We start from the raw sequence: 21,902 nt of genomic DNA on the forward strand, positions 1-21,902 counted from the left end.
TCAAAGACAATCCGACAATAAGAGATGGGGATGAGCAGAAAAACCAGCAAACCTTATCCATTTCTAGCATGATATTGGATAAGGTTTTGTGGGAGTAAAGGTCATTTCCATCCTCATTTAAACCCCAAAACCCTTCCCCTCTATGTTGGTTCAAAGCCTCAAAGTAAAATGGATAATGATTGTGTTGGGAAAGGAATGTTTCGAGTGTTTATGTTGATAGTGATATCTGAATGGACATCGACTCAACTAAACCAAATGAGTTCACAAGGTGAGACGTCATCAGTAGTTGGAGATGGAAACAAATCATTTTTTATAAACATGTAAGAATCTCTCCTTAGCAAACACGTTTTAAAACTGTGAAGCGACACCCACGATCGCAACAAATTCCACACCAAGCCCTGGACCATGTTCAAATTTCAGACAAACTAATACACAGCCCAAACTTGGTTGGTTTTAAAATGATATTTAAAAAATGCAGCAAGCCTCACAGATACTTGATGTCAACTCAAATCCCAATTCCTCGTTTCATCAGTCCAATTTAGAACAACTCACAGATTAAAACACATAGAAGTTGAAGAAAATCGAAAACCCGAAAGAACCCAGTTGAGGAAATGCAGTGAATCTGAAGAATCCAACACAGATCGCATGAATTGAAACAGAGGAAGAACAGAGTCAAATCCAGACACTCAAATTAACCAATAACAAGATGGGTATTTTCAATAAGAAATCAAACAGAGAAGAGGAAAAACAGTGATTGGATTTGCCGCTGGTCTCGAGATGTATGGGAGAAGAACAAGGCACATAATGAAGAGAGGAGAGAGAGAGAGAGGGCAAAGGGTGTCGAATTTTGATTGGCTGATTTGGAATTTGTAGGGACATTTTGAGTTTAAAGTTTAAAAATTATGTTTTGTTTTTATATAATATAGATAGGAAACCATATAATTGGATTACAATAAATGCAGTAAAAGGAAGAGAAAATCATGATATGGATTTTACTTCCATTCCATACCGTATTCGCATGATGAACTATATAATATAAAAATGACTCAATTTTTACATCATCTGTATCAAACCAAAATTTCATTCCTTTATTATTGGTGTATCATTTCGTGTGGATTAGCATTTTGGGAGGTCTCTCGGCGGCGGCAGAAGCGACTGTTGGGGGCCTTTCCCATTTTCCACCAAGAACGCCATCTTCAATCCCCAGGTTGTATGCACTTCCAGATGGCAATGCATAAACCACACTCCTGAAAGGTCAAATCCGAACTCCTTTAATTTCTGTTTTTGTTTTCCGATTGAATCGGTTGAATTCATTTCGATGCTTTAAGATTTAAACAAAGAATCGAAAGAGGAGTCGAATCCGTTTTACCTGGATTGTCCGCTCGAAACCTTATTGCCGTCCATCCACCGGACGGAACTCCGATTGTGTTCCTCTCCACTGGATCCACGAGATTGAATTTCTTAGCGTCGGTTTTAGGGTTGAAATTGCCGATCCCTCGCCCGACTTCGAAGAAATTGAATCCGTGGAGATGAATGGGATGGTTCTCTGGGGTTACGATTCCTGTATCTTGTAGAACTAATTCCACTGTGGAGTTGTATTGTAATTTGTAGAGCTTAGTTCCGCTTGTAGTCTGCAAATTCTTAGGTCCGGGTCCTGAATAGTTGAATTTGTGAGGGGGGTTTCCTGGAAAATCTGTGCTGAAAACACCTTTTGTTTTGAAGAAATGTGCTTGTAGAAGAGCGGTGGTGGGCATTACAAACGTTATGTTGTTGATACTTGCCACTACTCTGCTTCCATTGGCGGCCTGGCAAGTGGGACATGGGTTAATTCCAAGACCAACGGTGAACAAGAGGTGGTGATCGATTGTCAATGGAACCTTGGCAGGGTACTTTTGGGAGTTCAAGCTTCTTAGGGAGTTTGTGAAGGTGTTGGCAATTTGGGTTGCGTTTTGAGGAGGGGGGTTGGTGTTTGTTGTCAGGGACGTGGCCAATGTGCCGGTGTAGTGCACAGTGGCAATGCCGGTCTTGTTGTCGACTGCGATCGGAGCGTCCATGAATGGAGAAATGGCCACCATGTATTTGCCAGATTTTCGATCTGCGGTTAAGAGGACGTTGGTGGTCTGGCCGGGAGTGATTAGAACTGTGTCTGTTTTGAATGGTTTGACATATGTGGCGTCGACTTCTACAACTGTTAACTTGTGACCTGCGACTTTGAAAAACAGTTCTTCATTCAGTGCAGCGTTGATTATGCGTAGTAAATAGGTCTTCCCTCTTTGAACAGGCAATGTGAAGCCTCCTGATTACCAAAAAAGAAGAAAATCAGAACTGTTTATTGCTTCCCAACAGGTTAGGTTCTTAGTTGAATTACTTTGTGTAGGGCAGTTCGATATGGATCCGGGAAGGCCATTGATGGTGTGAGCATCAGAGACATTTGGTGCTAATCCTGACTTCAGAGCTTCGTTGATCACAGCTTCGGTGTCTGATTTCCACCACTCAGCTATGCAATTCATTCACAAAAGCAAGTCAAAATCTCCATTTTGTAAAGGGGAAAGGAGAGAAAGGAGAGTTCGTGAAGTTTTGAGGCTCATACCAAGCACAAGGACAGCTTCTTTGTGGGGTGTAGGGAATGGATAAGGCACGCCGAGCTTTGGCAAGATGACAATGCCACCATGGACGGTGGCTCTCAGCCAGAGAATATGAGCATGCCAGAAGAGTGTGCCTCTTTGGCCGGTGATGGTGAAATTGTACACATAACTTTTCCCCGGCTGAATAGGACATTGTGTAATGTATGCCGGTCCATCAGCCCAACCCGTTCGGAGTTGTCTGATTCCATGCCTACCACCAACGTTGTACACACTCGTAAGATTATGACCTTTGCAACACCATTATTAGGTTAGTGAAAATGCAATTTGTGAGATTTTACCAGTGAATTGAAAGGTTATATTTGACGTGGTTGACGACTTTGACAAGCACGGTGTCGCCCTCCCTAGCGTAAAGGGTTGGTCCAGGGAACTGTCCATTGACAGTGACAATGGGCTTGGTTGAGCAAAGTCTGGTTGTCTTCCTCAACACCACCTGCCATCCTCCAATATGACTCAATATCACTCATTAAAATCAAACCATAACAGAAATAGGTCATCCAAAAGCTCTCTTTTTTCTAAAACCAATATCCAAAAAAAGTTGAAAGAGAAGAAAGGCTTACATTGAATTTGTAATGGCGAACTCTGGACTCAGCCAAACCAGGAAGAAGGCAGCAAAATGCCAATAAGAGAAAAGCTCGAACCCGCCAAGACTCCATTAATATGTTTCCCTTTTCTGAGTTATTTTGATGTGTGAGAGGTGAAGAAGATGGTGAGAAGGATGGGCATGGAACTCAGGCTTATAAAGAGAAACACCAAATGGGTTTAGACAAGGTGTGTGTGTTGTTGCCATGTCGTTTTTTGCCAGTTAGGTGATGAGTTAAACAAATCTTGATAGCAAAGGATTTTCAGATGAAACCAGAGGCAGATCCACCATTTTGTTCTATATATCTTACATGTTACATAAAGTTTCTGTTCTTGTTAGTTGTATGTTTGTATGAGCAGCAGCAATAATTGAGGCCTTTTAGCATTTCTCCATATGATTAAAGCCTCAGCTTTTTGGTGTCTCAGACATTATGGAAGGTTCATTTCTAATATTATGGGATTGATATGCTTATTCTTTGGAAAAGGGTGTGGGGAAAAGGGTGTGGGGAAAAGGGTGTGGGTCACTCACTTCAGCTGCCCTTCTCATCAAACCTCTCTATCTTCTGTTGGCCTTTGATTGATATCAGTTATTTACCAGAAATGGTTTGGAAATGGGTCTTAGTCACTCACTCCTTTTACCTCATTTTCCAAGGAACCTTCAATCCTAAAAAACCACCACACAACCATTTCTGCTTCTTTCAAAACATCAGGTACATCAGGTCACGTCGATTGAAGAGGAGAAACGATTGTTAGTAAAGACGCTGGCCCGCAAAAGATAAATAGGACAATATCTGTTAGCGGTGAGCTTGAGTTGTTACAGTTCAAGAATCTCAACAATTTTGGTACGCTACTACCAATATTACTCTTAAGATATTAAATCTTAAATGATCCATACTTTGATTTGAATCTATTGAATCTATTCTCTAGTCAACCATTTATTATTTATATAACTCTTTCGATTATTTTTTATAGCAAAAATAAAAATATATATACATTTTTTCCATTATGAACAGAAAAAATAGTTGGGGGTGTTGATCCAATATTGGGAATCTTGTGAACTTGAAACTGTATATAAAAAGTAATAGTTTTTATTTTTATTTATTTATTATTATTATTATTATTATTATAAGTGTGAAAGATGGAAGCTTGTTTTGAATTTTTTAAGTAATAAAGAAGAATTGCCTTATTTGTGTAAATATGAATATAGTTTTCCAAATTTGGTAAAATTTCAAGGGAAAGAATTAAAAAGAAAAATAAATTAAGAATTGTGATCTGTGTTACATACAAATACACGTTACCAGCTGTGTTGCCGTAAATAGCACATCCATTTTTTGGTGTTTTTATCATATTAAATTAAGGATTTTATTTTATCAATCAAAATTAAGACCTCCCAAATTTCCAATAACAAATTTTAATTCTATTTTTCATATTAAATATTATGATCAAAACAAAGAACGAATATAAAAATTTTGTAGAAAATTATTTTGATATTTATTATTTAAATTTTTGCAAAGGATGGGCGTACAAAACTTGGGATTCCGCAAGTAAAATGGTTACGTTTTTGTTTCCCAATCAGAATGAAGGTGCGTTTGATTTTGGTGTCTTGTATGTACGTAAATAAATGTCCATTTGTCTGGCTGTGGCGGTGAAGTACTCTTTCATCTTCGTCAACCCATCGCTCTGATCCATCCATCACTCCTCCTTTTCTTCAAGGTTCTTCATTCTTCACTTTCGACTATTTCATCAGGGGTTTGTTCCTTTTACTCTCAATCCAGATTTCTCGCTTTGGGTCTTCCATAAACTACTTGATTGTGATTGCTTCGTGTTTGGATTTCTCTATTGCCTTTGACTTCTTCATATTCTCTCTTTTCTTTGTGTTATTATTTGATTGCGACACTCAAACCTAGGACTGATTAAACAATTAGTTTGTTGAATAATAAAGTTTATTCCTGGAAAAGGGCAAGTTGATTCCTACCCTTTTATTATTTTAATCCAGTTCAAAACCTGTATTATTATTATTGTATGTGGTTTTCGATTTTGTTTCTGAAATCTTTGGTGAGATGAAACTATTAGCCTTAGTTTTGATCAACAGGTCCTGTAGGTGTTAGTATAGCAAGAAAGGGCCTTAGAATGGCAGAAGACGATATATATACAAAAGATGGTACTGTTGATATGCGTAAGAATCCTGCTAATAAGAAGAAGACTGGAAATTGGAAGGCCTGCCGCTTCATTCTTGGTATTTTTTTTCTTTTTCCCCTTTGTTTTTAACATTCAGTTTTGATTATTATATGCTCAAATTGTAATGATGGTGTATAGGGAATGAATGCTGTGAAAGATTGGCATATTATGGAATGAGTACCAATCTGGTGAACTATCTTCAAATACGTCTCAACATGGACAATGTTGCTGCTTCAAATAGTGTTACCAGTTGGTCAGGAACCTGCTACATTACGCCATTGATTGGAGCCTTCTTGGCCGATGCTTACTTGGGAAGATATTGGACGATTGCCAGTTTCTCAATCTTATATGTCTTTGTAAGCTTTTCTTGCTATTTTGAAGTGTTTAAAATGCATGAATATTCGAACCGTGTTAGCCTTAGTTAGCGGCTGCTTTGTAGTGATACTATGTTTTTGATGTATGGTATTGGAGGGCATGACATTGTTGACGATGGCTGCTTCAGTCCCTGGATTAAAGCCATCATGTGACAGTACTAGTTGCCATCCAACGGGAGGCCAAACTGCTGCCACATTCATAGCACTTTACTTGATCGCCCTTGGAACAGGGGGAATCAAGCCCTGTGTTTCGTCTTTTGGGGCTGACCAATTTGATGAAACGGATGAAGTTGAAAGAAAGAAGAAGAGCTCCTTCTTCAATTGGTTTTACTTTTCAATCAACGTGGGTGCCATGATTGCTTCATCAGTTCTTGTGTGGATACAAATGAATGTAGGCTGGGGGTGGGGCTTTGGAGTTCCTGCAGTAGCCATGGCTATTGCTGTTGTGTTTTTCTTCTCTGGTAGCTCTTTGTACCGTCTTCAAAAGCCTGCAGGAAGTCCTCTCACCAGAATTTTGCAAGTTATCATCGCAGCGTGTCGGAAACACGGGGTACGAGTTCCAGAAGATAAGTCTCTCCTTTATGAGACTGCTGATGATGTTGAGTCAAAAATTGAAGGAAGTCGCAAGCTCGAGCACACGAACAAGTTGAAGTAAGTATATTCATCAATGTACTTACTGCCATTTGATGTAAGTATATTCATCAATTGTGGAGAGATTCTTATATTATCCGTATGATTCAGGTTCCTAGATAAGGCTTCTGTAGAGACTGAAAATGATAGGATGAAGGGCCAAATAGACGCATGGAGGCTTTGTACAGTGACACAAGTTGAGGAGCTGAAGAGCATTGTCCGGTTGTTGCCTGTGTGGGCGAGTGGAATAGTATTTTCAGCAGTGTATAGCCAAATGAGCACCATGTTCGTTCTACAAGGCAATACAATGGATCAGCACATTGGGCCAAGTTTCAAAATCCCATCAGCCTCGCTTTCGATCTTCGATACCCTCAGCGTGCTCTTCTGGGCTCCGGTATATGATAAACTCATCGTCCCATTGGCGAGGAAGTTCACCAAAAATGAGCGTGGCTTCACACAGCTACAACGGATGGGAATAGGACTGGTCATCTCTGTGTTTTCCATGGTTACAGCCGGTGGCTTGGAAGTTGTCAGGCTCAAGTACGTAAGGAAGAACAACCTGTACGATGCGGAGAACATTCCGATGTCGATTTTCTGGCAAATTCCACAGTACTTTTTCATTGGTTGTGCAGAAGTTTTCACATTTATCGGACAGATGGAGTTTTTCTATGACCAAGCACCGGATGCAATGAGAAGCATGATGGCTGCACTGTCTCTCACAACGGTTGGATTGGGAAATTACTTAAGCACGTTAATCGTTACAATCGTGACGAAAGTGTCGACGAGACACGGGAAGTTGGGGTGGATTCCTAGTAACTTAAACAAGGGACATCTTGACTATTTCTTCTGGCTGTTGGCGATTCTCAGCGTGGTTAATTTCTTTGTCTATCTGTTAGTGGCTAAAAGCTACACTTCCAAAAGGGCAACAGGCCGTTTGCGCTGAAAATCCAGTCCTTGATGCTCTCATACATTCTCACTTACTCGCTTTTCATTACATTGAGTTGGATAACTTTTAATTCTAGTGTTGAATGGTCAAAAAGTGTGTATTGAAGAATAATAGTTTGACCAACTTGTTGTTGGGATTGCTTCTTTTTCTTCTCTTTTCTTTTACATTGGTTGCTTTGTTGACTTTGTGGGCAAAATTATTAAACAAAAGGATTACCTCTTGGAAAGGATGTTTCGTTATCTTCAATATGCGATCTCACAATTCACCTCCTTCAAACTCAGCATTCTCGCTGGCTCTTGTTCTTCTCTCCAACGTGATATTAATGTAATATGATTGTTTTTTATTATTATTGTTTATAAAATAAAGTTTTATGTGACGCCAATCATGATCGACCCTACGAATTAAATTCACAATTCTTGCAGTAATGCTTTTGACTTCATTTATTACAAAGATATTAATGTCACCATCAGTGATATTGATAATATAAGAAACAAAACAAGAATCAAGAGCTTCATCATGATTTCCCCCTTTTCTTTTGGGCATTGGCTGTCTCATTCTCAACTGCTTTGCTTACTCAAACAATGAAATCAAATCACAGTAGAAAGATGAACATGAAGAAGACACATGAACAGTTTTGAAATTGTTTTTCCATCCATTTCCAATAAACCCAGCAAGGAAAGGAGAGCGCTTGAACAACAAATATATATGTATATATTCATGTAGCAACTTTCAACCAGAAAACATGTTTTTGAATTGAATCCTTCCCCAACCAATATCAGTTTAATACAGTCGAAGAACACTTCTAGCAATGGACTGTGCTTGATTTGGTTTCACCTTTCCCGACCCGCCTCGCCTGCTGCCCCGCAACGACGTCAAGTAGAACCGGAGAAGTCCATTGTCGATGTTCGTCGGAGAATGTCGAGCACTACGATTCCTTTCCAAGACTGGCTCCCCGTTCTTCTTCTTTCCATTCCCATTAGTCTCTGCATTGCTTTTCCTTGAACTACTGAAAGATCCACCCATCATACTTGAACTCCTCCAACTTACACTGCTGTTACTCCTGAACATTTTGGGATTGAACCCTCCTTTGACATCGCTATTCCGCTCGCCGCGCAGCTCCGGCCATGACCCTGAATACGATCGCTCCATGCCATTGGGTCTACTACTCTCTTTGTCTTCCTCCTCATCTTTGTTTCCTCCCCGCCGGTTAATCAATCCCCAGATTCTCCAACCTTTCCCCCACCCTCTGGACTTTTTTGACTCCTCTTTCCGGTTCCCCGTCCCAACCACCGAAGCAGCATCATTAAATGCCGAATCCAAGGACTTAGAGCAGTCATCTTGCAGGGAACTGGAGTTCGAATCTCTATCTGGGATGGCTAGTTTCGGGCCATGGCACACATCTGTAGTTGCAGGAGAAACTTTAGCGTTCGAAACAGACGACTTCATCTCATCAATCTCAGCCACCACCGCTGCGGCGGTCTTTCTAATGGAGTTGGACCGGTCAAGGCTCTTCCGTCGACGGGAAGAAGAGTCTGAATAGTAATCCCGGGTCTGCGAAGACCCGCCGGGGATATTTTCTTCCTCATTAGTTGAATTTATGGAGTCCTCGACGGGAATTTGGGCATCGGTACGGAAGACGTTGATAGGGGCATCCTCAACGACGGAAAGCATAGTGGGCATTCTTGGGAACGTTCGGCTAATCAAATACCCGTCCCAAGAAGCCCTCGGTTCGTCGAACGAATAGCGGGGATCGTCGAAGGATATTCGGCCGGCATCGAGAGAGAATCTCGGATCAATATCGCAGGATCGTCGGCCGTAGCCGTAATCAGCAATTTCCGACTGGGTATCTCGGAAATGGCGTCCGATTGGCTTCTCCACTGGCAATGTCGTAGATCCAACGCCGTTTCTCTGCTTCTTCTCCTTCTGTTTATCCCTCCATTTCTGCAGCTTCTTGCTGAAAACGGAAGCCGCCGACCAGAAGCTCCCCCTTCCGGATGGCTTCTTCGTGTGTGAATCGAGATCTATATGATCCTTCATGGTTTTGAATTCCTCCTGTAGTTGCACCGGTTCTGGCCCTACTTCAACCTGAATTTCTTCTTCTTCAACGATCTCCTGAACTCCGTTTTCGTTCACAACATCCACCACATTGGGTTGTTTCGAAACCCTAATTTCCCCGTCGCCGACGGGATGCGGTTCAAGGCAGGACGAACTGGAGTCCTCCAAAATCTTAGTCTCGGGAGTAATTTCAGCGACAAGGTTAGAAGAAGCAGAAGCGTCGTGGGAAAAGAGAGAGCAGTGAGCGTTACGAACTCGAACGTCGCAAGATTTCCTCTGCGGCTCAAAAACAGCGGAGAAGGCGTCGTTCTTAGAAGCAGAGAAGGATTTAGTACGACGAAGCTCCGGCAAAAAAGAAGAGGGTCGATTAGGAGGAGCAGGCCTGAAAATAGCCTTAAGAGCAGAGGCAGCAGTGGAATGGGGTTTCCGGGTAGAGGAAGAAGAAGTAGTAGAAGAGGAATCGAGAAGAGAGAGACGCTCACAGAGACATAAAGGGCAGAAAGCAGTAAACTGCTCTTGTGGGTGACGAGGACAGGCGGCGGAAGGGCGGTGGGGCAACGGCGGCAAAGGAGGAGGAGGAGGAGGAGGAGGTGCTGGTTTCTCGTGGGTGGAGGGATTCATAACAAAGAAGGAGAAGCTATGAGAGAGTGAAGAAGAAGAAGAAGAAGAAGAAGAAGAAGAAGAAGAAGAAGAAGGCTGTCATGATAGGATATTGGGAAATGTTGGCGAGAAGGAATTAGGAAAGTGAAAGAAAGAGAAAAAGACTGAGATCTTGCAGCTGCATTTCTTTTTAATAAATAATTCTAATATTTTCCCAAATTTTAAATAAATAAATAATTAATTAATTGTTTGTAGGGGGAACTCGCGTTGGAAATGACTATTCTACCACCCCCACCCTTTTACCTTTTTTAATTTCCACTTAATACAAATATTTTCCAAAATTATTATTCTTATTGTAAATAACAAAAATATAATTGAAAAATGAAGAAGAAAAAAAAAAAAAAAAAGGGCAAACAAGTTCATGAAATTACATCCACACCCTCTAGAATCTCCAAAGCAAGCAAATTTCCGGAAATGAGCTATGGGGTACATCTGTCCCTTTTTAGTTTTCAATGAAAACACCGCTATTATTATTATTTATTGTTATAAATACAAATATTCAACATGTTTTATTTTAATAATTATTTGATTTGGAAAGTGAATAAATGGCGAAATGAATAAGGTGCATTGTATAATTGTATTATTGTATTATTGTATTATTGTATTATTGTATTATTGTTGGCTCCGAATCCCAACGTTGCTCAACACAGAATCTAAATTTCCAAAGCCCCTTTCACATTATCAAATACACAAACCGCTGAACCACCGTGAAAAAACAAATTAATTAATGTAAATTTAAGATAACCATTCACCGGATTACACGTGGAATGTTATGATTGGTCGTCATGGTGGGTAAGACCCGGTAAGCCCAAATCCACGGTACTGGATCAGTGTGGGCATACAATATAGTGTAAAGTGCTTTGCCGTCCTCCTCTCTATCTTTAACTTTAACCCTTTTATTTCTTTTTAAATAATTAATTTTTAAAAATATGTGGGTTTTTTTTTTTTTTTTTTCTTCTCTCTCTCTCTCAAGGGCAAAAGGCTTGTGGGTTTGTCTTGCTCTTTATTTATTTATTTTAATTAATGAAAAATGAAATACCTGAATTATGGTTTGCCTTTCCATGGTATCCAAAGGTTGGTTGGTCCAATATGATTCTCCTTCTCCATTTATATGTCTAGCATTAGTACTCCATGATCTAGAAATATTAGATACATTTATAAATTTAATGATGTAATAAACATAAAAAGGAAAGGTTCCAAATTGTTTTGAAAGGGATATGGATCCATGTGTTAGTTTAATATTTTTTTTCCCCTAAATTTAATGTTCCTGTTTTATTCTAACTTATAAGTCCCCACCAAATTTGTGTATATTTATTTGTCTCTCCTTTGCTATTCAATCACTGATACAACTGAGATTTGTTGTGTCGGAGTTTAGCTTCCAAAAAAAACTCAACATAATTTAATTTTAATAATATTCATTCAGAAATTTGTTTGGCAATTAATTAAAGAAGTATGGAGGTGGTTATTATTATGTATATATAATAAAATAAAGGTGAAGTGGTAATCAGGTAATAATACAATATAAAAGCATGCGCAACCCATTGATCCCAAAAATATTGCAATCAAACCCCACCATTCCTTTTTAGATCATTATTAATGTTACCTAATTACTTTGCCACATCATTATCATCCATAATTACTCTTCCCCAATAATAATATTAATAAATTCAAAACTTCTTTAAAATTACACTCCATGTCTGTTTTTCCATGCAATTTGTTTTTTTTGGGTGAGGCCTCTCTTATATTCCTCATAGTCTTATGGGCCATAATTCAACATATTTGTGTGGTTTTTCAACTTGGATCTATGATATAAGGCCTAGATGGAAGAAAGGTCCATCTTCGTAAGCAGATGGTTCGACGGCTCGGTATTTGACTCTAATATTATTTATACACAATTCATTCTTTGAGGGCTCGGGTTCTGGCTGATTTGTTCATTACTTTTGTAGGGTACAATTATTCCTTCATTGATTTATATATTAAATGAGCATTCATTTTCTCCAATTAATTTTGTACCAAAATTTAGTTATAGAAATTAGAATAGGATCTTCATTTCTGCTTTCTCCAGCCATAGGCATAGCCAGAGCCATGGACTTTAATGAGTAGGGAGGGTGGCTTGGCTATAAGGTTCCAGAGGCTTCGTTTTCTGTGAAAGTTTCTTTCGGCATGTACATACAAACTAAAGTGGGGCCATAGTACAAATCTGAATCAAACCCACAACCAGATTCCTCGAACCCATCACACTAATGGCTTCGGACCAGACTCTGTTCCACAACAGCCTTCTCGCCTTGTACCTCATCGGACCACCGACCGCCGTCTCCCTGAGGTTTCTCCAGGCGCCCTACGGGAAGCACAACCGCCCGGGGTGGGGCCCGACCATGTCGGTTCCGTTGGCGTGGTTCCTCATGGAAAGTCCCACCCTATGGCTGACTCTCCTACTCTTCCCCTCCGGTGATAACTCCTCCAACTACAAGTCTCTCCTTCTCATCTCCCTCTTCCTCCTCCACTATCTCAATCGCACCTGCCTCTACCCAATTCGCCTTCTCCGGAGTGGGACTCGACGGAATTCCGCCACCGGTTTCCCGGTGGTTGTGGCGCTCATGGCATTCGGGTTCAATTTGCTCAACTCTTACCTGCAGACCAGATCTGTGTCTCACTACGTGGATTACGACAGAGACGAGTGGTTTTGGTGGCGGTTTTTCGGTGGGGCGGTGGTTTTCGTGCTGGGGATGGCAGTGAATATTTGGTCGGATGGTGTTCTGGTAAAATTGAAGATGGCGGGCGGCGGATATAAGGTGCCGACGGGAGGGTGGTTTGAGTTGGTGAGTTGCCCTAATTATTTGGGAGAGATTGTGGAGTGGCTGGGCTGGGCGGTGATGTGCGGGTCATGGGCTGGGCTAGGGTTTTTTCTTTACACGTGTGCCAATTTAGTGCCTAGGGCACGTGCGAACCACACGTGGTACTTGAACAAGTTCGGGGAGGATTATCCCCGAGATAGGAAGGCCGTTATTCCCTTCCTGTATTAAGTGTCTGTATCAAAAATTAAAATTAATAAATAATCTTAAATTCTCTTATTTTAATTGATTAAAAAAAAATGAAAATTATTTATATTTAAAGAAATGGATGAAATTTTATTGTAACATAGTTTTGCCGGGCAGCGCCTCCCTCTTCGTAGCTTGCTTCTTTTCCATGGATATTATGGCGGAGAAACCTCAAAATGGTGAGACCTTCTTCATTCTTATGGCTCCTCTTCTCATTGTCTCTCTGTTTTTCTTCGTTATTTTTCCTTTTCGAGTTATTGTCGGTTTGTTCATCTTGTAGTGGCGATTCTCGAGCAATTGCGACTAGGAATTGCTCGATTTGAGCTCGTATCTTCGCCTGTAAATTCAATTTCACCTTCCAACTCAGTCGCTCCTTCTTTCCCTTTTTCTATGAATCGCGGCCGCCCACTCTTTGCTAAAATTGGACCCATGCTGTAAGTTCATTCATTCTCTTTTAGTTGGGCGAAAGTTTTTGATATCCGTGTCTTTTCGGAATTCATAAATTGTTGTTCTTAGGCGCGCTGAATCGCCTGCATTGAGGAAAGTTGAGCACTACAAAGTCCAGAAAGTTACTGGAGATGGACGCTGCCTATTCCGTGCGCTTGTAACCTATCTTCCCTTATTCTTTTCTTTTGTTCTCTCTTGAATTTATTTTCTGATTCCCTCTGTTTATTCTAATTTATGTTTCAAATTATCTAATTGTGGATTTTTGTTTTTCACTTTCTTTGCTATGCTTTTGATGCCACTTCATTTTCGGTCTAAAAAGCAAATTTTAAAAACAAAATTTATGAAGTGAAACACAAATGGATTTTTAGAAACAAGGATAATCTTCAGAAATAAGATTAAGGACAGTGATTCGCAAGTATTTGTATTCCTGCTTACTGGCTGTCTCAAGGAAGTGGGAGCTATCTTTATTGCCTTTTAAACTAACTTCCTCTTAATAAAATCAGGCCAAAGGAATGGCTTTCAACAAGGGGATTCCTCTTCGTCCATTTGAGGAGAAAAATGATGCAGGTAAGCTCTGATATATCATCTCTTATAGGCACAATGCGAGTGCAGACATATCTTCTTGGATAATTGAATGCGGAACATAATCTTCATGTTGATTGAACAAGTAGGAAGATTCTGCAAATATTCTGTTTACTATATCAACCAAATGTTTTTGGGTGCTCCAGTTGTCTACTAAGGTTACCATGAACATCAAAGCTAGAGTCAATTTTTTTTTTTTTGTCTTGAATTAGTGTTTCATTTTGACAAGCCCACTTCGACACTCAGGTGACCTTGACGAGTGAGTTGTGCTTGTAGCACAAAAATATGTTTATCAGTCACACAACAAAAGGCGTATGGGACTGTGGACATCTCTCTTTTTTCTAACTGTGAGATCCCACGTCGGTTGGGGAGGAGAACGAAGCATTCTTTATAAGGGTGTGGAAACCTCTCCTTAGCCTACGCGTTTTAAAAACCTTTAAGGGAAGTCTAAAAGGAAAAGCCCAAAGAGGACAATATCTTCTGGGCGGTGGGCTTGGTCTGTTACACTAATAGTTTCAAGTGTTCGTAATCATATGAGTATACATTCTGGAGTTTGTGTATGAATGATCTAAAGTTCCAATTTTCATAAATCATTGATGTTGGTAGCTTAAACATGCAGATGATTTACGCATGGCTGTGAAAGAAGTTATCTGTGATAATGGCAAAGAAAGACGGCAGTATGAAGAAGCTCTCATTGCAATTACTGCTGAGGAGCCATTAGAACGGTTGGTTGGTTTCCCTTTTTACTTTTTTATTCTTTCTATTCATGTTAAGTTGTCCTCTTAGATTTTGGATTTCCACGTCTTTGATTGCTGTCTGATAATGAGAACTTCCAAAAATAAATTCAGCTACTGCCGACGAATTCGTACACCTAATTTCTGGGGAGGAGAGTCAGAGCTATTGGTTAGTTCTCTTCTTCTGGCGTATCTTCACAAGCTATACTCAGATTTTTGTTAATCTATTTTGCATTTACGCGCCATGTGTAAAGCCACCGTTCGTTCACGTCACGTATGAATCATGATCTGTATTAACCTCTATCAGGTATTGTCAAAGCTCTGCAAGCAACCTATCATTGTCTACATACCAGAGCATGAGGTATACTTTTCTCAACTAAGATACCTAAATCAATACCCATACAAATGTTGGTGTCTAAACTGAGGTCGAGTATATTCTCTGATAGTCTTGGGCAATTTCTGAGATAGGAACAGGATTAGGTGGTGTTACTCCCTTTTAAGCTTAACTTCACAAACTTAATTCAGCCATCTCTGATAACGATTTCATTTGTGTCGACGTTTGAAAAGAATAGTAGAAATTAACATGTTCTCTACTTAATTTTCAGCACAGAATGGGTTCGCGTAGCTCTAGCTTTATTCCTATTGCAGAATATGGAGCTGAGTTCAAGGGAGGAAACCCCAAGAAACCTGTGAGGTTGCTTTACAGCGGTAGGAACCACTACGATCTGCTTGTTTGAGGAGGGGTGATGTGACCTTGTTGCCATCTAAAGATGAGCCAACGAAGACATGCTCGACCAACAATGAATGGTCGGAGGAACCCAATAACACAACACCCAAAGCTCTCTTATTGGTCAATCAATACCAAGCTCTTCTAATCTAAATTTTTTGTAAAAGCTATTGCATTGTGAACGTGAGTTCCAAACTTTTGAGTTGTTTAAACATTGTTTTTTTATGAAGAAATAAATGAATTGATGACACTTTAAGAGAAATAGGACATAAAGGTTGGATTTTTGTTGAAATTTGTTGCTTTTGGGAGATTTGTTTAATGCTCTATCTTTCACGTTAGCAAGCAATATTTTATTTTGTGGATATTCATAAATTTTATATAAAATTAGAGAGTAAATTTAAGAAAAATTGAACTAATGAAGTAGATTAATGACAGTAATAAAGTTTAAACATTCATGGTTAAAGTGAGTTTAGCTTCATAATATTAATGAAAGTAAATTGACATAATATTGTATGTGTAAAAGTTAAATTAACATAATTTTAAGCAAAAGATTAATTGCCACATTTTTTTTTTTTTTTTTTTTTTTTTTTTTTTGGTTGGAGAGAGAATTATAAGCATAGACCAAAAGTTAAGAGGCATAGCTTGGCTTGGCTTGGCTTGGCTGATTCTAGGGTTTATTTCTCTCTCTTCTTCCTATTTTGTCTTTTGAGGTGTGATTCTGATTATGGACGAAGCCAGCAATGGAGGGATGTTGTATCATGAGGTACAAGAATCAAAGCTCTGCGCTGTGCATTGTGTCAACACCGTGTTGCAGGGTCCCTTCTTCTCCGAATTCGATTTGGCTGCTCTGGCATACGATCTTGACCGAAAAGAACGCCAGATGATGCTTGCTGGTTCCACCACCGGTGATTTTCTCTCCGATGAGTCTCACAATGTCTCCTTGGACGGTGATTTTAGCATCCAGGTTTGATTTCTATCGCAATATCTGTTCTTGGTTATTATTCTCTTCTCCGTCTCCTTCTTGAACTTGGTTGAGGGAAACTGAAGGTCTTCTTTGCATATCTGTTGATTCGTTTGGTAATGGCTTAAAATCTTGCCTCATGCTGTCGAGAACTATGATCAATTTAGTGTGAATACGCTCGTTCTTCCATGGATAGTCTTTGTGTAACTTCTTCAATCTGATTTGAATTCTCTTTACACGCGAATAGACTACTCGAATTCCAGTCGTTTTTTAATATTTTAAAACAGTGGTATTCGAATATACCGAACGTCTTATGGAAAGCAATTGAATTGCGATCCTGATGTCATAGTTCTGTATTCTCTTAACGCAGTGACAAACCGTTGTAAGCCACTATGCAGTCGTGACAGTAATTATGAGTCATTTGCGTAATGGTTACAACAGTTATGTTTTTGAATTTAAAATAGCTGATACATTGACTTGTAATGGCGATATGGGAATTAGCATGTACATAATAGTACCGGTAATTACTTTTTCTAAACAATGTTCACTAATTGCAAGAACCCATAGCTTCTATTCTCTTATGTCTCAATGTCGTCCACCTGAGATAGCAGCGTTGAGTAGTGTAGTGGTGCAAAATTGATTAACATTGCAATGCACGACCTTTGTGGCAATGCTTGCTACTACTATTCTGCTGTACCTGATAATACAGTAGAAGTTTGTTGTGATTCCTTCAAGTGATGTACGCTTCTTGCTGTATGCTCTGCTTCAAATGTGAAAATTTAAAGAATAGGCTTACCTTTAACTTATAACTATGAATGAGAGTTGACCACATGGTGCGTTGGGGGAGAGCTTTGGGCATAGCTATTCTAGAAGAGATATACTTATGATCTCTTAGGGTATCATTTGATAACCATTTGATTTTATTTATTTTTTATTGAAAATTGTGTTTATTTCTGGCAATTTCTTTATTTTCATATTTCTTGAAACATTGGTAAAAAGTAGATAACAAAGCAAAGAAACTCAGAGGTGAAAGTAGTGTTTATAAGCTTTATCTTTTTAAACAAAAAGTTAAATGGTTATCAAATGGGGCCTTATTTCTTGAATTTAGCTTAATTAGCATATGGGATGGCTAGAGGTTGTTAAGGTCTCATTTAGTAGCATTTGGTTTTTTGCTTTTTGGAAATTGTGCTTATTTTCTCATAATTTCTTTATTTTCATATTTCTTAAGGAAACATTGGTAAAAAATAGATAACAAAGCAAAGAAACTTATAGGTGAAAGTAGTGTTTATAAGATCAATTTTTAAACTAAAATTCAAATGGTTATCAAATTAGGCCTTAATACTTGAATTTAACTTGAATTAGCATATGAGATGGTTTGAGATTGTTAGAAGATTTGTTTTACCAGTAACTGGTTAAAAAGAAAGACGGGAAGTGAGGGAGTAGAGCATGATTTAGTGACTAATCAGAAAATATTGGAAATGGGCAAGTATGGACGGACTTTTGACCTTCTTCCCTAATCTTGTAATATGTTCCTTATTTTAATGTAAAAATTCTTGGTTCCCGTCAACTATACCGGACAAGACACGTTGGTTATGAGCTTTGTGGATATTAGAGTGATGAGACTCAATACCTTATTTTGGTGCAAAACAGGGAAGTATTCAGATGGAGTGGAGTTCATTTTTTATAAACCAATTTTCTTCAATTTGTATATAACAAGCAATGTGTAGAACCTGTTGGGATGATCTTATTTGTTTAAACTATTATATATTTGCTTGCAGGTATTACAAAAGGCTTTGGAAGTATGGGATCTCCAAGTCATTGCTCTCAACTCACCAGCTGCTGAACTTGCACAGATTGATCCTGAACTGGAGAGTGCATTTATTTGTCACTTGCAAAACCATTGGTTTTGTATTAGGAAAGTGAATGGGGAGTGGTACAATTTTGATAGTCTATATGCAGCCCCACAGAATCTTTCTAAGTTTTACCTTTCAGCTTACTTGGACTCTCTAAAGGGCTTCGGTTGGAGCATTTTTATTGTGAGGGGTAATTTCCCCAACGATTTCCCCATCTCATGCTCTGAAGCATCCAACGGTTATGGTCAATGGCTTACCCCTGAGGATGCTGATAGGATAACCAAATCATGCAACTCAACCCAAGCCCGCCCTCCTCAAGGAATAAACTGGACAAAGCCGCAAGATACATTTCTTTCATATGGAGATGCAGAAATGCTGATGGACGTGGAGGATGAGGACTTCAAGGCTGCAATAGCTGCTAGCTTGATGGATTCCCCAGCAGTCATGGCAGCAGGAGTTGCTAACCCCCATAATGAACCTGCCGTTTCCTCCACCCAAGCTGCCTCCCCCCAGAATAATATACCTGCAGTTTTCCCAAAAGCTTTCACCCACCAAGATGTTCCTGCAGTTGCTCCCAAAGCTGCCACCCTCAAAGATGTACCTGTAGTTTCCACCAAACCTGCCTCTCCCCAAGACATGCCTGTTGTTACCCCTGAAGCTTCCATCTCCCAGAATGTACGTGCACTTTCCCCCGATGCAGCTGCTACCTTACATGCAGATTCCGCCGCCAAAGCTACCACCCCCAATAATCTTACGGTCTGCACTGAAGTTGCTGTTCATAAAAACGAGCCTGCAAATGAATCTGTAGGCAATGCAGACGCTGCCTTTGGTGAAAGTGGACTTGCAGATAATGCAGAATGCGCTGTTTCGAGCCCCCGAAAGAAAATTAGTCGAACGAATGTGGGAGCTGCATGAGGAAGAAGAGTGCTTTCTGCCTTGAATATGACTTTTGGTTCAAGACGGATGAGAACAGGATTGACCCATTGACAAGAATAAGAGAATTTGCAGGAGAATGGGAACCTCCGGATCCTTGTTGAGCTTGAGGTTAGCTAGTTGAAGTCGAATCCATGTTTTACAGTCGTTCTGTGCAGTGTAACTATATTCACTTACTTTTTTCAATTTTCAGATTGATACTGTATAAACTCTTCAAAAAATAAGCCGTCGACTTGGCCTCTGAATTGTCACAAATGTTGGATAACAGAGATGTATTCGGTCTTTGAAAACATTTTTAAACCTCTAAGTATCCCCCGTTACTCATGTTCAAATCAAAACATGTTATAAACTGAAACTTGTGTGTTAAGATAAGAATAGCCCCACTCGAATCTGATGATCTGAATTAATCAATTGCTTCCAGAGTTGGTTGGTAACTCAATCAAAAATACATTTTTTATTAGGTTAGGTCGGGTCTATCATTCAACTAAATATATAATAAATTCACTATGCAAACAATTAGGTTGCAGTTATAAAAGAAGCTCAACATGGTTCTGTCAGAGGTCAATACAAAGAGTATTATCGTCTTCCTCTGTCTTTGTAAGCAGTAAAAAGGACATAAGTTTCATACCGTTTCCGGTGGGCAGATGAATGATGGAGAAGTAGAATAAAAGGCCACGAGGGGCATGACGCTTTTGACCTGTCAGTTGGCCCAATTCCCATTTCTTACCATTTCAACTAGTCTGCCCTCAGGACTCTCAGAAAACTCAAAAGGGTAACAGAGAGTAGACAACAAAAAAAGCTATACAGAACTCCTGTTTTCCCTTTTCTACTGGCTCCTGCTTCCGACCTCTCTGTTTCTTTAGGGTATTTTCAAAGCTCAACTGGGATCAACATCCTTTCTTTTCAGTTCTTTTGATGGGTTCCTCCGATCGTTTGTTTTGTAGGCAGCGAACTCTTCACGAAATTGTTGGCGGCGGTATTGGTACGACTAGATTTTCTGATTTCTGGGTTGTTTTATTTTCGTGGATCCTCTTTGAATTCCTATCCGATTACGCTGTATCGGTCTTCTTTTGAGTGAGATGTCGAATTTCGAAGCATTGATTGTTTGTTTCCGAAAATTTTAATCGATGAACTGTTTTCTTCTTTTATGCATCGCTAGTGCAATGTATTCTTGAATTGCTGAAAATTCTCTGTGGATTCTGCTTGTCACTGCAGCTGATAGAGTTGTAGGATGATTACTCCTCAAAGCTAATTAAGATTGCGTTTGCGATCCAATAAACATAACAATGAATGGGTTTAACTCTTGGTTTTTTTAATCTGTTCAGTTGCAGATGTAATTCTTTGGAGGCGGAAGGATCTAACTCTGTGGATTCTGTCAATTACGGTGGCGACTTGGGTGGTGTTTGAGAGATGTGGTTACACCCTTTTGTCTTTAATTTCCAGTGTTCTACTTCTTCTTGTTACCATTATCTTTCTCTGGGCCAAATCTGCGTCCATTCTCAACAGGTAAACTATTCGGAGATTGTCTCTTAACTATTTCTGGGCCAAATCTGTGGATTCCTTGTTTCCAGGCTAATCAAATCTTCTAAGTACTTCGATTAAGGTTACTTCTGAATCTGCTACCTTTCTGAACAGACCCGCGCCGCCTCTTCCTGAGTTGCATCTCTCAGAAGATATGGTGAACGAAGCTGCATCTTTCATTCGCTCCCATGTGAACGATTTTCTGTCTGTTTCACAAGATATAGCCATGGGAAAAAACCCCAGATTGTTCTTCAAAGTAGCTGCTTGTCTGTGGCTGATTTCAGTTATCAGTGGCTTGACTGATCTCATCACTTTATGTTACACCAGTAAGTTTCAGTCTTCAGTTTCCATAATTCTGTGTGTAGATAGATAGATTTCATGGCCATTTTTTGCTCTCAATGACAGGCCTTTTACTCGTGCTGACAATCCCCGCATTGTATGAGAAGTATGAAGATTACGTAGATAGGCAGGTCGTATTGATGTACAGAAAATTGCATCAGTTTTATGTGAAATTGGATGAGAAGCGAGTTCTGACATACCAACAATGGATTTTGGAGAAAGAAAAGCTGAGCTGATCAGCAATCTCCCTTCTTCATGGCTTTCTTATTTCATTTTGGATGTTTCATGGTGTTCTTTCAACCCACCACCTTGGCTAATGGCTACAACCCCTCATCAGTGACAGAAGCTTGAGAGATGATTGTATTTTGTTCATAACTTTGGCTTTCATTTTCTCTAATTCCTGTTAAAAAAATGTATTTAGAATCGCCATATTATGAATTTATCTTCCCCCATTTGGGTGATTGGGGTTTAAAAGGCAAGTTGATAATGTATTTACATATGCAGCCTAAGCAGCAGCAGCTGCTGCAGCTGTAATTGGTATTTTCAAACCTTTTAATGTCAAATAAAGATTGCAACATTTTCTAATAAATCTCCTTCATCAAGCAATGTCCTTCGTACTAAGGAATTATCAGAATTGATAACAATAGGATGCTTTTAGTAACAACTTCTCAAAACTCCTTCAATGATGATACTCTCATCT

General features: G+C 39.5%; 6 protein-coding genes and 1 pseudogene across 9 annotated transcripts; 5 read left to right on the forward strand and 2 right to left on the reverse strand.

The window, feature by feature from the left end:
- Window positions 1–981: 981 nt before the first annotated feature.
- On the reverse strand, window positions 982–3,400 carry LOC111790160 (laccase-4). Of its 2 annotated transcripts, none has more exons than XM_087122400.1 (6): window positions 3,203–3,400; window positions 2,924–3,075; window positions 2,591–2,835; window positions 2,345–2,497; window positions 1,370–2,293; window positions 982–1,247 (listed from the first exon to the last, which is right to left on the reverse strand). In XM_087122400.1, exons 1-6 carry the CDS (start codon window positions 3,296–3,298, stop codon window positions 1,117–1,119), a joined length of 1,701 nt encoding a protein of 566 aa, XP_086978526.1. In that variant the 5' UTR covers window positions 3,299–3,400; the 3' UTR covers window positions 982–1,116. The 2 variants fall into 2 exon arrangements, with proteins under 2 accessions (XP_086978526.1, XP_023526766.2); XM_023670998.2 differs by having other exon boundaries at window positions 1,370–2,296; window positions 2,369–2,497; window positions 3,203–3,399.
- A 1,317-nt stretch (window positions 3,401–4,717) lies between these two features.
- On the forward strand, window positions 4,718–7,495 carry LOC111790159 (protein NRT1/ PTR FAMILY 8.1). 3 transcript variants are annotated; one of them, XM_023670994.2, is made up of 5 exons: window positions 4,718–4,973; window positions 5,317–5,460; window positions 5,541–5,758; window positions 5,874–6,427; window positions 6,518–7,495. In XM_023670994.2, exons 2-5 carry the CDS (start codon window positions 5,355–5,357, stop codon window positions 7,347–7,349), a joined length of 1,710 nt encoding a protein of 569 aa, XP_023526762.2. In that variant the 5' UTR covers window positions 4,718–4,973; window positions 5,317–5,354; the 3' UTR covers window positions 7,350–7,495. The 3 variants fall into 3 exon arrangements, with proteins under 3 accessions (XP_023526762.2, XP_023526763.2, XP_086978973.1); XM_023670995.2 differs by having other exon boundaries at window positions 4,718–4,937; XM_087122847.1 differs by having other exon boundaries at window positions 4,718–5,460.
- A 489-nt stretch (window positions 7,496–7,984) lies between these two features.
- LOC111790158 (protein OCTOPUS pseudogene) lies at window positions 7,985–10,157 on the reverse strand (annotated as a pseudogene).
- Window positions 10,158–12,101: 1,944 nt separating this feature from the next.
- DET2 (3-oxo-5-alpha-steroid 4-dehydrogenase family protein) lies at window positions 12,102–13,138 on the forward strand. The gene has a single exon (XM_023671706.2). The coding sequence runs from the start codon at window positions 12,311–12,313 to the stop codon at window positions 13,088–13,090; it is 780 nt and encodes a 259-aa protein (XP_023527474.1). The 5' UTR covers window positions 12,102–12,310; the 3' UTR covers window positions 13,091–13,138.
- Window positions 13,139–13,153: 15 nt separating this feature from the next.
- On the forward strand, window positions 13,154–15,979 carry LOC111790694 (Cysteine proteinases superfamily protein). Its single transcript, XM_023671707.2, has 8 exons — window positions 13,154–13,284; window positions 13,386–13,539; window positions 13,622–13,709; window positions 14,056–14,119; window positions 14,754–14,859; window positions 14,983–15,037; window positions 15,176–15,229; window positions 15,474–15,979. The coding sequence occupies exons 1-8, from the start codon at window positions 13,188–13,190 to the stop codon at window positions 15,603–15,605; spliced, it is 750 nt and encodes a 249-aa protein (XP_023527475.2). The 5' UTR covers window positions 13,154–13,187; the 3' UTR covers window positions 15,606–15,979.
- Window positions 15,980–16,222: 243 nt separating this feature from the next.
- On the forward strand, window positions 16,223–19,605 carry LOC111790695 (ataxin-3 homolog). Its single transcript, XM_023671709.2, has 2 exons — window positions 16,223–16,559; window positions 18,335–19,605. The coding sequence occupies exons 1-2, from the start codon at window positions 16,320–16,322 to the stop codon at window positions 19,322–19,324; spliced, it is 1,230 nt and encodes a 409-aa protein (XP_023527477.1). The 5' UTR covers window positions 16,223–16,319; the 3' UTR covers window positions 19,325–19,605.
- A 303-nt stretch (window positions 19,606–19,908) lies between these two features.
- Window positions 19,909–21,808, forward strand: LOC111790700 (reticulon-like protein B12). The gene is made up of 4 exons (XM_023671720.2): window positions 19,909–20,324; window positions 20,668–20,848; window positions 20,978–21,189; window positions 21,269–21,808. The coding sequence occupies exons 1-4, from the start codon at window positions 20,258–20,260 to the stop codon at window positions 21,436–21,438; spliced, it is 630 nt and encodes a 209-aa protein (XP_023527488.1). The 5' UTR covers window positions 19,909–20,257; the 3' UTR covers window positions 21,439–21,808.
- Window positions 21,809–21,902: the final 94 nt, after the last annotated feature.

The sequence above is a fragment of the Cucurbita pepo genome, chromosome 3 (genome assembly GCF_057944985.1).
Source record: "Cucurbita pepo subsp. pepo isolate OVF chromosome 3, ASM5794498v1, whole genome shotgun sequence".
In the NCBI taxonomy this organism is placed as follows: Eukaryota; Viridiplantae; Streptophyta; class Magnoliopsida; order Cucurbitales; family Cucurbitaceae; genus Cucurbita; species Cucurbita pepo.

Excerpts from the sequence above, each read along its gene's own strand:
- LOC111790160 (XM_087122400.1), bottom strand. The coding sequence starts at position 3,298 with ATGGAGTCTTGGCGGGTTCGAGCTTTTCTCTTATTGGCATTTTGCTGC. Across the intron at positions 2,836-2,923 it reads TATAACCTTTCAATTCACTG|GCATGGAATCAGACAACTCC; the intron begins GTAAAATCTCAC and ends CGTTGGTGGTAG. Across the intron at positions 2,294-2,344 it reads TTCAACTAAGAACCTAACCT|GCTTCACATTGCCTGTTCAA; the intron begins GTTGGGAAGCAA and ends GGTAATCAGGAG.
- LOC111790159 (XM_087122847.1), top strand. The coding sequence starts at position 5,355 with ATGGCAGAAGACGATATATATACAAAAGATGGTACTGTTGATATGCGT. Across the intron at positions 5,461-5,540 it reads GGCCTGCCGCTTCATTCTTG|GGAATGAATGCTGTGAAAGA; the intron begins GTATTTTTTTTC and ends GATGGTGTATAG. Across the intron at positions 6,428-6,517 it reads GAGCACACGAACAAGTTGAA|GTTCCTAGATAAGGCTTCTG; the intron begins GTAAGTATATTC and ends CGTATGATTCAG.
- DET2 (XM_023671706.2), top strand. The coding sequence starts at position 12,311 with ATGGCTTCGGACCAGACTCTGTTCCACAACAGCCTTCTCGCCTTGTAC.
- LOC111790694 (XM_023671707.2), top strand. The coding sequence starts at position 13,188 with ATGAAATTTTATTGTAACATAGTTTTGCCGGGCAGCGCCTCCCTCTTC. Across the intron at positions 14,860-14,982 it reads GCTGAGGAGCCATTAGAACG|CTACTGCCGACGAATTCGTA; the intron begins GTTGGTTGGTTT and ends AAATAAATTCAG. Across the intron at positions 15,038-15,175 it reads GAGGAGAGTCAGAGCTATTG|GTATTGTCAAAGCTCTGCAA; the intron begins GTTAGTTCTCTT and ends AACCTCTATCAG.
- LOC111790695 (XM_023671709.2), top strand. The coding sequence starts at position 16,320 with ATGGACGAAGCCAGCAATGGAGGGATGTTGTATCATGAGGTACAAGAA. Across the intron at positions 16,560-18,334 it reads ACGGTGATTTTAGCATCCAG|GTATTACAAAAGGCTTTGGA; the intron begins GTTTGATTTCTA and ends ATTTGCTTGCAG.
- LOC111790700 (XM_023671720.2), top strand. The coding sequence starts at position 20,258 with ATGGGTTCCTCCGATCGTTTGTTTTGTAGGCAGCGAACTCTTCACGAA. Across the intron at positions 20,325-20,667 it reads AATTGTTGGCGGCGGTATTG|TTGCAGATGTAATTCTTTGG; the intron begins GTACGACTAGAT and ends TAATCTGTTCAG. Across the intron at positions 21,190-21,268 it reads CATCACTTTATGTTACACCA|GCCTTTTACTCGTGCTGACA; the intron begins GTAAGTTTCAGT and ends TCTCAATGACAG.